Source organism: Taeniopygia guttata, chromosome 1 (assembly GCF_048771995.1).
Source record: "Taeniopygia guttata chromosome 1, bTaeGut7.mat, whole genome shotgun sequence".
NCBI classification, from domain to species: Eukaryota; Metazoa; Chordata; class Aves; order Passeriformes; family Estrildidae; genus Taeniopygia; species Taeniopygia guttata.
In genome coordinates, this window is record NC_133024.1 from 46,362,096 (window position 1) to 46,376,181 (window position 14,086).

Genomic DNA, 14,086 nt, shown 5'->3' on the forward strand with positions numbered 1-14,086 from the left:
ACATGTTGTCCATGAGCCAGCAGTGTGCCCTGGTGGCGAAGAAGGCCAATGGTATCCTCGGGTGCATCACTGCCAGTAGGTTGTGGGAGATGATTCTGCTCAGGCCTGGTGAGGCCACATCTGAAGTGCTGAGTCCAGTTCTGGGCTCCCCAGTATGAGACATGGAGCTCCTGGAGCAGGTCCAGGTGCTGTGGATTAAGGGGTTGGAGCATTTCTCTTACAAGGAAAGGCTGAGGGAGCTGGGCCTGTTCAATCTCAAGAAGAGACAACTGAGAGGGGTCTCATCAACGATTATCTGAAGGAAAGGTGCCAAGAGCACGAAGCCAGGTTCTGCAGTGGTGATGAGCAATAGGACAAGAGGCAATCGGCAGAAACTGATGCACAGGAAGTTGCACCTGAATCTGAGGAAGAACTTCTTGACTGTGCAGGTGACTGTGCTCAAGAACAGAAAGTCCAGAGAGGTTATGTTCCTTAAAGGAGTTTCAAGAACGATCTGGCAGAAACCCTGTTCCGTGTGCTCTAGGATGACCCTGCCAGAGCAGGGAGGCTGGGCCAGGCGACCCAATGTGGTCCCTTCCAACCTCACCCGTTCTGTGATCATATTAGGTAGGGAAACAGCGTTTCCAAGTAACCAAACAAGTACATGCGCATTTCAAACACCAGTCGGGAACACACAATGGTATTTCCTTTGCCCTGGAGCACCGCTCCGCCAACCCACAGCGGCCCAGGACGCGCGGGCTCTGAAGGGTCCAGCCCCGCAGCCCCGCCCGCCCCGCCCGGCCCCGCCTCCCGGCAGCCCCCGCGCGCCGCCCGCACTCGCGAGACTCTGGGCTCTCGCGACAGCGGGGCGCCGCCATCTTACCCGCTCTCTCGGGCGCTCGCTGTGTCGGGCGCTGCGGCTCAGGGCGGCCGCCGGTCCCGCACCGTCCCGCACCGCACCGCACCGCACCTCCGCCGCGCTCGGCCGCGCCGCCCTCGGCAGGGGGGCACCTGCGCAGCGCCCGGGACGCGCTCCCCGGCAGAGGAGCGGCGAGAGCGGGGCCCGAGGGAAGTAGCCGCTGCTCGGCTGGTTCCGCCCCCTCGGTGTCGCTGGGCCTCCGGCCCCTGCCGGGCGGCCTCGGCCGAGCCGGGAGGCGGCGGAGAGTGCGGGGAGGTGCGGCGGGAGCCGGGGCGCCGGCCGGCGAGCGGCGCGGACCCCGCCGCCGGGGCTTCTGCTGCTGCTGCTGGCGGGGAGGCGGGGGGCCCGGGCCGCTCTGGATGGTGGTTAAAATGATCATAGAAAACTTCGAGGCGCTGAAATCCTGGCTCAGCAAAACCTTGGAGCCCATGTGAGTAACCGCGACCCTTCCTCGCCCTCTCGCTACCAGAAATAAACCTTCCCCTTGTAGAAGATGGGGATCCGCAGGGGCGGGAAGCGCGGTACCGGCGAGTCCCGGGAGGGCATCCCGGGAGATGCCCTCTCAGCACCCACCCTCCTTCCCCGGCCGCCGTGTGTGAGGGGCTGCGTCGTTCTTGCGCTCTCCCGCTCTCCCGTCGCCGTCCTCGGCTGGGAGGTAGGACCATTTTCCTCCGGAGGATGCAGATTCCCCCCCCTAGCGACCGCGTTGCTCTTCCCTTTGTAGCCCAGGGAGAGCGGGAGACGCTGTGTGTGCGTGCGCGGCTCGCTGTGCCCCCGGAGAGGCCACGTTAGTGAGCACGGCCCGCCGCCCTGTGCAGGGACCTTCTCCGAGAGAGCCCCAGGTGCACTGGGACGTCTTGCGGGATCCTGGGATCTTCCCAGTAGCATTTGCTACAGACTCGTTGCACATCATTCTTGGTTGAGTATTTGATGCTTTCTGATTTCCCTTCCCCCAAATAAAAATTGCATCAGTAGGGGACTTGGGAGTAGGAGTTCCAGAGAACAATTTGCCTGTTTGTGAATACGTGCGTGCCCTCCGCGGATAACATCCGTGTGAGTAAGTGGGGCTCTTCTGCAAATGCGTCTTCCTTCTCTGAATGATATTTTAGTGGAACTAGAGTGTGAACTTAGTTGTAAAGGTTTATCTTCTGGAAGTATGGGGTCTACAGGTGAAGGCATGTACTCTTTTTGTCATTTTGAACCACTATTTTGACATGTCTGAATTAAATTTGCTGGAGTTGGATTTGAGTTAAATGAACTAGAACTTCTGAATTCAGCCTGGTGTTAACTTTTACGCTGAGGTGTTTGCTCAATTTATCTCTTGACGAGTTCAGATGGGGAAGCAAAAATTGCTTTATTGCTTCCATAGCCATTAGTTAAGTATTTGTAGGTACAGATACAGTTTGTAGGGCTTATGCCGAAATAAATTCAAAAGATTATAAAATGCTGTGACATTTTTTGGGAGAGCTCCACTTGGGTTGTTCTTTTGTTTGTTTGAGGCTTTTTTTTTGGCTTTTTTTTTTTTTTTTTGAGGTAGTGGGGGGAGGTGGTGGCTCTCCTTTATTGCATAGGGTCTCATCCAAACTACATTGAAATAGATATGAACTATGAATTTACTTTCAGCGGTCTTTGAATTAGGCCTGCAACAAATTACACTGAGTGTCTTCGTTAGAAAGGAGGTTTGACATTTAAGAATTTTATTTTCAGGGAAAAAAGGGCACCATCTTGTAAAACTGTAGTTTGGAGGAGGTGAATTACTTTTTATGTTGGGTCATTATAATGCAATATGTTGTGTTCTGGGGTAATAGATTTCCCTTGTCCTCTGCTGCGTAATGCTCACTATTAGTTTCTGGGTACTTGTATGAATATTTTGTTAATAGCAATCAGCAGTTTAATGACAGTATTTTAGAGTGTGCTGGTTAAGAGTCTTGGAACAGACTCGGGTAGTTCCACATTTCTTTGTTTGAATATTAAACCATGAGCTCTCTTAGCAATAGTCAGCCATTAAAGGGCGAAATTGAGATTTTCAGCTTTCGTGATCAGTGCAATTTTCTGCTTTTTTCCACTAAGGAGACCAGCATGTATCTGTTAAGTTAAATGTGGTGTGTGAGCAGATCAAATGTGGTTGTTGTTTTGGAAAACTGTGCAGAGCTAGGGAGATGCTGGTCTGGAGGATGATGAGTTCTCTGCATTTTTAGCTTTGGAGGAAACAAACCGGCAGTTATTCAGTTTTCTGCAGTGTCCTGTGTAACTGCATTGTTGAGTAGATGTTAGAGTTGGTGGAGTTGTATTGTCCTTTCCTAGCAGTCAAATACTGGAGGTGCTTTTGGTGTCAGCTGTCTGAAGTGTGTGACTACAGCTGTAGCTTCTGGCTGTATGAAAATTTCAGTGTGCAGCTGCTTCTGAAGAAGTAACTGTTGCTCTACTGGTGCCGTGAGGTGCTAACTGCTGATCCTCTGAAGGTTTTGGCGTACCCAAAAATGATTTTTGACTTGTCTTTTCCTGTTAATGAAACAAAAGTGCGAAGTGTTGTCTTGTGGCTCTTTCAGAAACCTTTAGCTGCAAGATACGTGGCTTAAGCTCCTAAGTACACTAAGAAAGACACCACTGTATTAGGTCATTTTGGAGGTGGTGTCTTGGTGGTTTTAAGGGGAGAAGTGCATTTAAGAAGAAACGTAAATAAATTTTATAAAAACATGTCTAGATCTGTATTTATGTGCTAGTTACCTGGAGCTGAGTAGTTAGAACATGCTGCCCTTTCCAAGTTGCCCTTTTCAAGGAGCTAACCTTTTTTAATCAGGATGTGTAACTTGTTCCGACGGCCATAATGCATATGCTTCTAAAACATAATGTTTCAGAATTAATATAGCAATAGCCACAAAAATTGTCTCATTTTATCTTTAAACAGTTCTAAAAATGCCGACTTCTTCATATAATGAAACAAGTGTGTTACATAATTATATGGACTGGACGAGATTTAGTTGTTGGACTGCTTTCCAGTGGAGTCTCTGGGAAACACTGTTCATAGACAAGAATGTTTGAAGGGGAGAGATGGTGGAGGATTTAAGATTTGGAATTTTGTTAGTGGTAGGTTGTTGGGTTTGTTTGTTTGTTTTGGGCTACTCTAATGCCTTTGGCAAAGCCTTGGTGATCATCCGTACAAAAAGGCCTTATGTGAGTTTTGTCTTGTTGCAGTGAGGCAGAAACTGCAAATGCTGTCATGCTAGAGCATTTGCACAGTCCAGCTCCGTTTGAGGGGTAACAGGTCTGTAGGAGCTTTCTACAGCTCAAGAAGGGGTTTCTTTTGTAGTTTTGGAAATAACTCTTCGTGCAGAATTGCTAAATATACACACAGAATCATTGCAGATAGAGCCATGAAAACGTAATACCAATACAAATAAAGTGGCAAGAGGCTTTTTGTGCTGTGGCTACTGTGTGTTTGACTAGAATGATCTTGTATCGTCAACTCCAGTCAGCTCTGTAAAGAAGGCATTTTGTTACCAGTCATCCTCCTTGCTTGCGGACAGCAATGAACTAAGTTGCTGGTATTACACACTTTCTTGTTCGTGTCATGGTTTCTGTCAAGTGTTGGAAAATGTTAAACTTGGAATATAACTGTCTGCCTGTCACTTCTGATTTCTGTACTAGCGAGGCACTCACTGAGCCTGTCAATTGTGATGGGTTTCTTTCCTGCAAGCCCATTCCTGATACTCGATAAACTGTGTATATAGTCCATGCTGGAATATCCTGATATCTGGCTTGACGAAGTTTCAAGTAGGGATTTCTGTAATTTTTTTAAAATTTGTTTGCATTTCTACTTGTGAAAAAAATAGCTTTTTGTACTAATGCTACACTCAAAATTTCGCTTTTAAGACATTGTAATGTTCTCCCCCTTGCCCTAATTCTCTACACTGGAAAATTTCCTTGGTTTTAATTACTTTTTGTAAAATAAATTAAATTGAAATATTTGTGGCCTGCTGAATTTTGCTTTCAATTTCATTAAGGCTCCCACATCTAATTTTTTTCCACGTCACTGTATTTACATTTTTGTGAACATTTCTTCCTGTACTAAATCAAACTTGAAAAAAAAGATGAAATGCCTACCACAGCATTTGTGCAGTATTTAGGCATACCTCATTGAAATGGAGAAGTATTTTGCATTGGTGAATTCTGTAAGTGAATGTGGCATTGTAACAACTTGTATCAGATGGAATAAAATGAAAGTTGTTTAAAAAATATTTTGAGTATATTTATCGTTGGAATATTTTTTGGCAAGTGATCTGTGTCCTCTGGTGTTATGCTATCACTATTCTTTTTGTTTGTCAAGTTTGTCAAGCTTTTTAGCCCTTTTTTTTTTGGCTTTACAGATTACTGGTACTGACTGGTACTACTGAAAGGTAGTGAATAAAAAGAGTTTAACAGTGGTGTAAGCAATATGCTAATAAGCCAGGACATTGAAAGCAGAAATCAGTTAAAATGAAAAACCTTTTTCATTTTAATGTGGCACATCATCCTATCAGTAACACTCATTGGGCCACCATGAGATTGCTCTCATTTTCCATGAAACTTCATAAGAAGTTCAGAAGCAATGAGCATTTCTCTTCATTTCCCTTACTTTGTTAACACCTTGTGTGAAGCTATTTGTAACTAGGATAAATAAAGCATAAATGCATGTCACTGGTATGTAATTTTTGACACTAGTTATTTTTCTACACCTGCTATGAAACTTGATAGTCTGTTCACCTGTCTCACAGAGAGCTACTGTATTTGAGAAATCAAGGTTCCTATCTTAGAGTGCCAATACTGCTAAGCTTCTTTGTAAAAGTATTATGTTAGTATTAAAAGATTGTTATTATTAGGTATAGTTGAAAGCAGAAAATGAAAATAAGAAAATTACTCCTGTTACAGGAAACCTTTTTTGTTCTTGCAGTGAATATCAGCAGTGAAGTGAAACTCCTTTGACTGCACTGCAAGTCACAGAGAAACTATGATGAGTTTTGCTTTCTGCATTGAATAGGTGCTGGAGAGCCAGCAAGCTGACAGCTGTTCTTCCTCATGAGAGCTGTCTTGAATCTAGGGATGGTATTCTAGGCTGCCAATTACTGGTTGCAGCTGTATGAACATGTCAGATCTGGGTATCAGAATAATTTAGAACTGATTTAATGGTATCATTAGCTTGAATAGCAGCTTTGGAGGCTGCAGCGTTCCTCAATGTGTTTCTATTGCTTTAAGTACTGTTAGAGAGTTAATTAAAGTGAGTAACATAAGAGTGGTCCTTCTCAGCCACGATAGTGTCTCAAGATCAAAGTTGGATCTTGCTGAATGAGTTTGTCATTCATTTTACTTATTGAAGTAAGTTTACACCATAACTTTTTATAGATTTTTTTTTTTCTTAAGTAACAACAGAGTGGTGCAACTGCCTGAATTAGGCTGCCCATTATGCTGTGTACATCTTTTTGCAACCACTCAGCTCTTCAAGTAGAAAGCATTTCTCTCAGCCTTCAAACACAGCGATGTCCACCTTGCTTAATGTCAAGAGCTGAGCAGTATTTTAGCAGTCGGTCTTCAGGCAACAAAACTAGACTCTGAAATTTAGGTTATTGACTCTCAGGATCAGAGCGCAACAAATAGCATGCACCTACATGTTATTTCCTTTACAGCAACACCATTTGCTGCCTGGAGGACTACAGACATGCTTCTGAGGTTTCAGTGTGTTGTGGTAGTTAAAATTTGTCAAGGAACTAGTTTCAGGATTTGCAGCATCTTTTTGGTTTGTACATTAATTTTAAAACTGAAGAAGTAAATCCCCTTGTGTAGTTCTTTACATCTTAAAAAAGTAGTGTGTGCATACAGCGTAAGCTGTGTTAATAATGGCTTTTGAACATACAGCTACACAACTAATGTGTTCTTGCAAACACCTGTAATATCTATTCCACATATACTGCATTTCTCAGTTAAGGCTAAAGTCTGTAGTTGCCTGGTGATTAAAAAAGTCGAAGTGGGTTCTCAGAGCATATTTTATATTACAAAAATGTGAGTATTGCAAACAGATATGTTTAAAAGTGTTTAATGAATTGCAGAGTATTCAAAATAAGAAGAAAATACTGTACTGAGAGGTGGCTCAGCCAAATTACTTTTCCTTTTTTAAATATTATTTACAGCAAAAAAAATTAAGACTTAAATTTACCCTGACAGTTTCAGCTTTTCTGGTGTATCTTTATTTGAAATAGTAATTTCAAATAATGACTGCAAAACAACATGAAGTCAGAAACATGAGGTTTTGAACTTCCCTGTGAGCTTTATTGAACTGTTCCTTCTGTGACTGAGCAGTATATTGGGGAATTGCTTTCCTTTTTGAAGCTTCTATCTGTTGCATAGCAATTGGAGGTATCGGTATAATTCTCTGAAGAACAGGTAGAGATCTAGCAAGAGAATTCTTCCATCGATGCCTGTATATTCAATACTGTTTATTAAAGCAGGATTATATGAGCAATCTCCCTTGTTTAAGAGAGAGAAATAGGTACTATGTATTTTCTGACTTAGAGAGTACAGACTGCAAAAGAGTATTACTAGAGGTAAAAACATTTTTAAAAACATATCATTGCTAGGAGCAATGATATATATATTTCTGAATATATGATACATATTCAGAACTTTGGTGTAAGAAAACATGGTATGGTGTTTAATGGTAGCACACACTGGGATATACTTGCAGCAGTGGAAATTAATTTAGATTACTTATGCCAGCTGGTGTTTGTTTGTTTGTTAAAGAAAACACAAAAGTGAAAACAGGAGGAGAAATTTGTGATTACAGGTGTGTATTAGTGCTTGCAGCACATGCCTACAAGATGTTGAGGGGATGAAGATAGGGAAATCAGAGTTGAGAAATGTTTTTCAACATGCCTTGATGAATGTGACCATTTTTCTAGTAGCCAGGTGTTATCATAATGAAGTTATCTATAAAATTTTGTCACACTTGTAATGCACAAATTGTATTTATGGTAAGGACTGATATACCACAGTATATTCGAGTTTGGCTAAGGTTTCAAACCTGTATTTAGTAACTGAAAATATATATAATTCAATGAGAATCAAAATATAAACTTTTTGTTTATTTTTAGAGCAAGTTATAGTATTTTAAATGTGTTGGTGGTATTCTCATTTTTCTGAGATACCAGTTAAAGATCTTTCTCTATTATCTTTCAATCTGGAAGAATATAGCAGGATACATGCGTAGTATGATAAATCGTTGTGCTACACTGTATATTTGCTACCATCAGCATGGATGCCTTTACTGTTTTCTTTTTTCTCACATTACTTGTTAACAAAACGAAGTCGCTTATAAAAGCGTAAAATGCAAGACAAAGAGGTTTAGAAAAACTGACAAATCTACCTCAAAATCGGTGAAAAATCCATGTATGCACAACAGAGACAGAGCAAGCATATTGCGTATTATTCACACACAAAGGCTGCTATTCTCTAAGAAAATACTGTTAAACTAGAGAACATAAGATCTTCTTTATCAGAAAAACTCAAGGCCCCATAATCCAAACCAGCAGATTTTGACTTAACTAGTAGATGGAGAATTTATACAGCACATTTCAGAATTGCATTTGAGTGAAAAAGTAGAAAGGAAACTCTCCCCCCAAACAAAATTATTAAAGATTATGTCTAGAACTCTTGATAGCTATAAAATTTTCAGGCAGACTTCCTTTATTCACAGTTTTGTAAACTTTAATTTTTTTTAACTTTTTTACTAGTCTTCTATTCCACCACTTGAGGTTGCTAGCAATTTAATTTTAGCATAATCTTAAAAAAAAGCATTTTACAAGAGTTTGAAAAGCCATAAAAGATCATATTATAGACTTGTTAGATTTATTTAAGATACTATCTGCAGAAACAGTCTTCACCTTAGTGTGGAGAAAACAGATAAATTGTGGGTTTTTTCAATCTTTAAAGAATAGATATAGAAGAGACTTCTGTTTCAAGTTAGTAGCTAAAAAAGGATGTCAGCCTCTATCTGTGTAGAGATCATTTGTAGTTTAATTTTAAGAAATTAAAAGAAAGCACATAAAATCCTAGTGTTGATTTACGAAAGCATCTTCATCTGTGCCACAAAACTCACTGTATTCATTATTGCTTGATGAGCATCAATTTGAAATAATTTGCCTGTTAGTATATTTTGAAAAATAGTATTTGTTAAGTAGCCAAAATTGAAAGCATGTAAATTCTTATTGTTGTTGAAATTCCCCTGTACACACTGAATGATAATAATAGTAGAATTCAGTATGATTATTTTGCATTGTTTATATGTGGCCTTACGGGGTGACAAATGTTGAAACATGTGCATGAGTGGTGATCCCGTGTTCTGCAAATTATAGTACATTTTCATTGAGAATATTTTCATAAGCATATCTTGGAGTTGGGTGCATGACTCCTGGGGTAGACAGGATTGCTAAGATTTCCGAAGTCATCATGGCAGGGAGAATGAAAGCGTTAACTGTTCATTATTTTTAAACATAATGTTGAGGTTTTGTTTGTTGGTTTTGTGGGTTTTTTGATTTGTTTTTTGGGGGATAGTTTATGGTTTGTTTATTTTGTTACAGTCTAGATGGCTTTCCAGAGATTTTCTGGTTTGTATCCTGCTCCTGAAAGGGGAATTGCTTTAAACTGAATATGAGGTTGTTGTATAGTCAGTGCTGTAGGAGCTGGAGAATTAAAACACATCATAGTAGTTAAGAGCACTAAGTTTTTACCTTCTAGACTGCCTTGGGGCTTTTTCCCCCTCCTTTTTCTCCTTCCCCCTCCCCCCCACTAAATTTTGAGTCCACATGTCATTTAAGTAAGTTGTAGCAGATTTTGAACAACAGCTGACTGTATTATCAAAGGAGAACCAAATTTATGAAAACTGAAATTAAAAAAGGAAAACTGAGGATAATCATGTGAAGATTGTCTGCTCCCCACCTGTCATGATGAAAACAGCACATTAATTTTCCATGGCACAATTCAACTTGAAACTGGGAAAGTATTGAAAATCTGTAATGCCTTTGAAGTTGCATGAAGAAACAGTAAAAAAAGCTAATAACTTTTCAATTCAAGGATTGAGAGATTATAAAATGCTGGTCTTCAAGCCTGCTGAAGGCTGAGCGAGAATGCTCAATACAACCTGTGATGAATACTGTTCCACAGTGGGCTTTTAGAGAATCTGCTTGGCTGATATGCTCAAGAGCTTTCAGCATTAAAGAGTCCTACTGCTCTCATTGTATGAGGTTGTGTCAAGTTGTGCACTGACTTGGTGCTTGGACTATAGTTTCTTCTGGAAAAAGAATTGCTAGACCTGAATGGAGCAAACTAGATGTGAAACATTTCTGAAGAATTTTAAGTCAGTGTGCAGTCTGGTTTTTGATTAGCAGTAAATATTCTCATTTTGTTAATTTAGTGTCCGTGGGTCCTTTTTCAGTGATTATGAACTCCTGCTTCCAGTATCCATAAATAATGCAGACTAACGTGGAATACAGTGGTACATCTACTAGCAGCCCAAGTTGCTTTTTCAGCATGAAATTCTAGTATTGCCTGCTTTTTAAAAGATGCTGGGTTATGTTTGAAGCTCTGACCTTTAACTTCAGGGCTCTCTGTGCTGAGCCCAGGCTCTCTATGAGTGATGCTGACAGATAGGCTTCCTTTGCTTAGCAGATATGTTTGCATGAGGGATGTTGCTTGCTGTGCAAGAGATAAGTTTCTCTGGTGAGAGCAATTAGGTGTTGTGATGTGTTTGTTTAGGGACTTAGGTTCTTTTGCCCAGTGTCCAAAATAATGTCAAAGCAATGATCAACATTTAGATTAATAATTAAGCTTCAGTATTTGTATCTTACTCATTGTGTAAGGGATTTCAAACTTCTTATTCCTTTATTATGACTGTTAGACCTCTATGCTAGGGCAGTATTTGTGTAGTGTTTATATTTGGTGCAACTGCCTGACCATGGATTTATTTTTCTTATTGGTCATTTTTTCTAGACAGAATGTACAGTTAGGATGCACCAATGCAATTTTTTCTTCTTGTTATTCTTTAAAACATTACAAACTTTGATGACCACCCAAATAAGTTGTCTTTATCACATAATTGGTATGCATCCATTCAATCTTCTGGTGTTTTGTGGGGCCTGAAGTGTTCCTTTGGTATATGGTAAATAAGGAGATTAAGTTGCTTAAGAAAGCGTCTCACTATTTCGTTAGTTACTCTTTTTGAAGCATGAATGGTTTTATGCAGTACTCTCGCTTGATTTGGCAGGCTTTACAACACCACCACCAAGTTCATTGTAGATTCCTATTTATGAAACATTGTAGAATAAAAAAAGATGCCACTAATATTAAATTATGTTGTACTGAATGTGGATACATGGCTTTCTTCATTCTAAGTTCCTTGTTAATGTGCATAAGACCATCAACTTCTACACTAAGGTGCTCTGTATTTAATTGTAGGTTGAATTCTGAATTCACATGCCAAATGGATAACGATCCCCTAAATTTCGCTCCATTTTCAGTGTATCTCTTGTAGAAGTCTCTGTTACAATGTATGGATTTAGGCTTTTGAAACATAAGTTTGAAAGTGAAAAAATCAGTTTCTGTTTCCATGGTGTTCATATGTAAGTAGTAATAAGAATGTTCAAAAGTGTATTTTAGAGAATACTTGAGAGTCTGATTATTTTTTTTTTGTAGCATAGATCACTTCTACTGTATCACTGTATTAATTTGTAATTGGATAGACCGACTTTTCCCAGATAACAGTTACTCAGTGTTACATTCAGAATTATTGATTCATTGTGTTTGTTTTTAATACAAGCCAGGCAATTGAGGCTGTTTCTTATGAAACAGTTTGTTGTAGTTAGCTCTGATGTTCTCTGTGCAGTATTGTTAGGAAATATTCTAGGCAGTTGTTCTCTTGAAAAGGAAAGTGATACTTAGAAATGTTATCTATATGGACTCTATTTTGAAAAATACACCTGAGTATTTTTCAATTGCTTTGGTAGGAAATTATTTTGTCCCATATATGTATTGGTTATACTAGTTTCAGACATTAATTTCTGTAATTAAATTGCTTTTTTTTCCTAACTAATCTATTTGCAGATGTGATGCAGATCCGTCTGCCCTAGCTAAATATGTTCTGGCTTTGGTAAAGAAGGATAAAAGTGAAAAGGAACTGAAGGCATTGTGTGTTGATCAGCTGGATGTATTTCTTCAGAAAGGTATGGACTTTGTCATAACAATTGAGATTGAGTGAAAATTCTGTCTTGTTCAATTTATTCAAGCAGTCATTTACCATAGAATTGGTCTTTGATCTCTTTATTAGCTTTGTTACTTTGTAGAATGTAATTCAATTTTCATAACGTAATTTTAAAAGGCCTAGGTGTATAGGTTAGCACGCATATATTAGGTATATGTTTTGTTAGTACTCACAGAGGCACAGAATGATAGAATGGTTTAGGTTGAAAGGGACTGTAAAGATCCTGTAGTTCCAGCCCTCTATCCTGGGCAGGGACATCTCGCACTAGACCGGGTTCATCAGGGCCTTGTCTGACCTGGTCTTGAATGCTTCCAGGGCTGGAGCATCCACAACTTCCCTGGGCAAGTACTGAACCTCTGTGTATATATATATATATATTTATATATATGTGACATAAATTATTTTTCCAGATGCTTTATTATTGTTCATTATTGACATGTTTTTTGACTCTATAAATGTCCTTTGAAAATATAAATTAGGAACACAGTATTTAAAGAAAATACTCTTTGTTGTTTTGCTGAATGCAGGTTTTGGTTGCTTGTCTGGATTTATTGGAGTTATTTACTGTTTTTTTAAAGCAAATGTTAACCATGGTTTTGTATAATGGATATTTGTACACTCTTTACTTTCAGAAACTCAGATATTTGTGGAAAAACTATTTGATGCTGTGAATACAAAAAGCTACCTACCTCCACCGGAACAGCCATCATCAGGAAGCCTGAAAGTAGAATTTTTTCAGCACCAAGAAAAAGAGACAAAAAAGGAAGAGGTGGGAGTTGATTTTAATTTACATGTACATCTTTTTCGTCATTCATGTAATTTGCTTAGGTGTTCAATGTCATAGTGCTTATTAGTAATAGTTATTAGCAATTTATTATAGTTTATAGCAATAATAATTTATATTTATTAATAATATTATTAATAACTACATGACAGCGTTAAAATAAATAATAAGATTTGTGCTTGGCATGTTGAGCTCTACTGCACAATTTTTATAACACAAGTGGGTGTTTCAAACGTAAACCAAGGTGGTTTTGCTGAGGCAAAGGTAAATGAGATTATTTAGTAGTGTAGGAGCTGCAGTATAACCTGCATTAGTTCTCTGGTCAAAATTGCTGTTATTGTACTGCACTTTAATTCTCCATAAATCCAGGCTGCCATTCTAAATTGCAATTCTCATTCCTTCAGCCACTTGGTGCAGATAACATCCTTTTGTCACAAATGTTTATGTTGTTGATTGAGCCAGAAGAGTAAGTTTGTGCTTTTCAGTAGCAGCCCAAGTTTGCCTGCGTGAAAGTGTTTTAAGTGTGAACTGAACTAAATAACCTGCAGATGAAAAAAAGACTTTGGTGTTGGTTGTTGAATATCCATGCCTTCTCAAATCCTCCCAAAGCCTTAATATGGCTTTTGTCTACCTACAGTAAAAGCAGCTGTATTTTCAGCGCAGCACTATAAAGTTTATTTTATTTTCTCTCAAACAGGGCTTTGAATATTCCTAGAGATAAATAAACATTTTATGAATTTTTTCTTACTATGTTAGAGACTAAAATATTTAATTTCAGTGTTACTGCTAATTGCTCAGTGTTCAGAGTTTTTGGTTTTATTTGGTTATTCAGAAGTCTGCATTTTTAGTGTACTCACGTTTTGATCTACTATATATATGCTTTGAATTCAGATAGTTAAAGAGGAAGAGCGAGAGAAAAAGTTCTCCCGAAGATTAAATCACAGCCCTCCTCAGTCAAGTTCGCGCTACAGAGACACCAGGTAAAAAATTTTGTTTAACCCCTTCTATTATATCAGTAATCAGATGGATTGGAATTTTTTGTGAATTAAATACTTCGTTTCTGTGTTGTCATTTAGTAAGCCTAAAAAGAAGGCTTCTATTGCTTTTATGCATATGTAGTTAA

The 14,086-nt window shown here is 39.2% G+C and overlaps 1 protein-coding gene across 3 annotated transcripts in view; it reads left to right on the forward strand.

Annotated features, from left to right (window-relative positions):
* The first annotated feature begins 837 nt into the window (after positions 1-837).
* RBM26 (RNA binding motif protein 26) overlaps positions 838-14,086 on the forward strand; it is a 50,478-nt gene continuing 37,229 nt past the window's right edge. For 2 of the 3 annotated variants that reach the window (XM_012569773.5, XM_002199620.6), the window contains exons 1-4: positions 960-1,328; positions 12,023-12,141; positions 12,812-12,948; positions 13,855-13,943. In XM_012569773.5, the coding sequence (XP_012425227.1) occupies positions 1,258-1,328; positions 12,023-12,141; positions 12,812-12,948; positions 13,855-13,943 (416 nt within the window). In that variant the 5' untranslated portion in view covers positions 960-1,257. Of the gene's footprint in view, positions 1,329-12,022; positions 12,142-12,811; positions 12,949-13,854; positions 13,944-14,086 lie in introns of all 3 variants that reach the window. The other variant, XM_012569772.5, reaches the window with a different exon arrangement.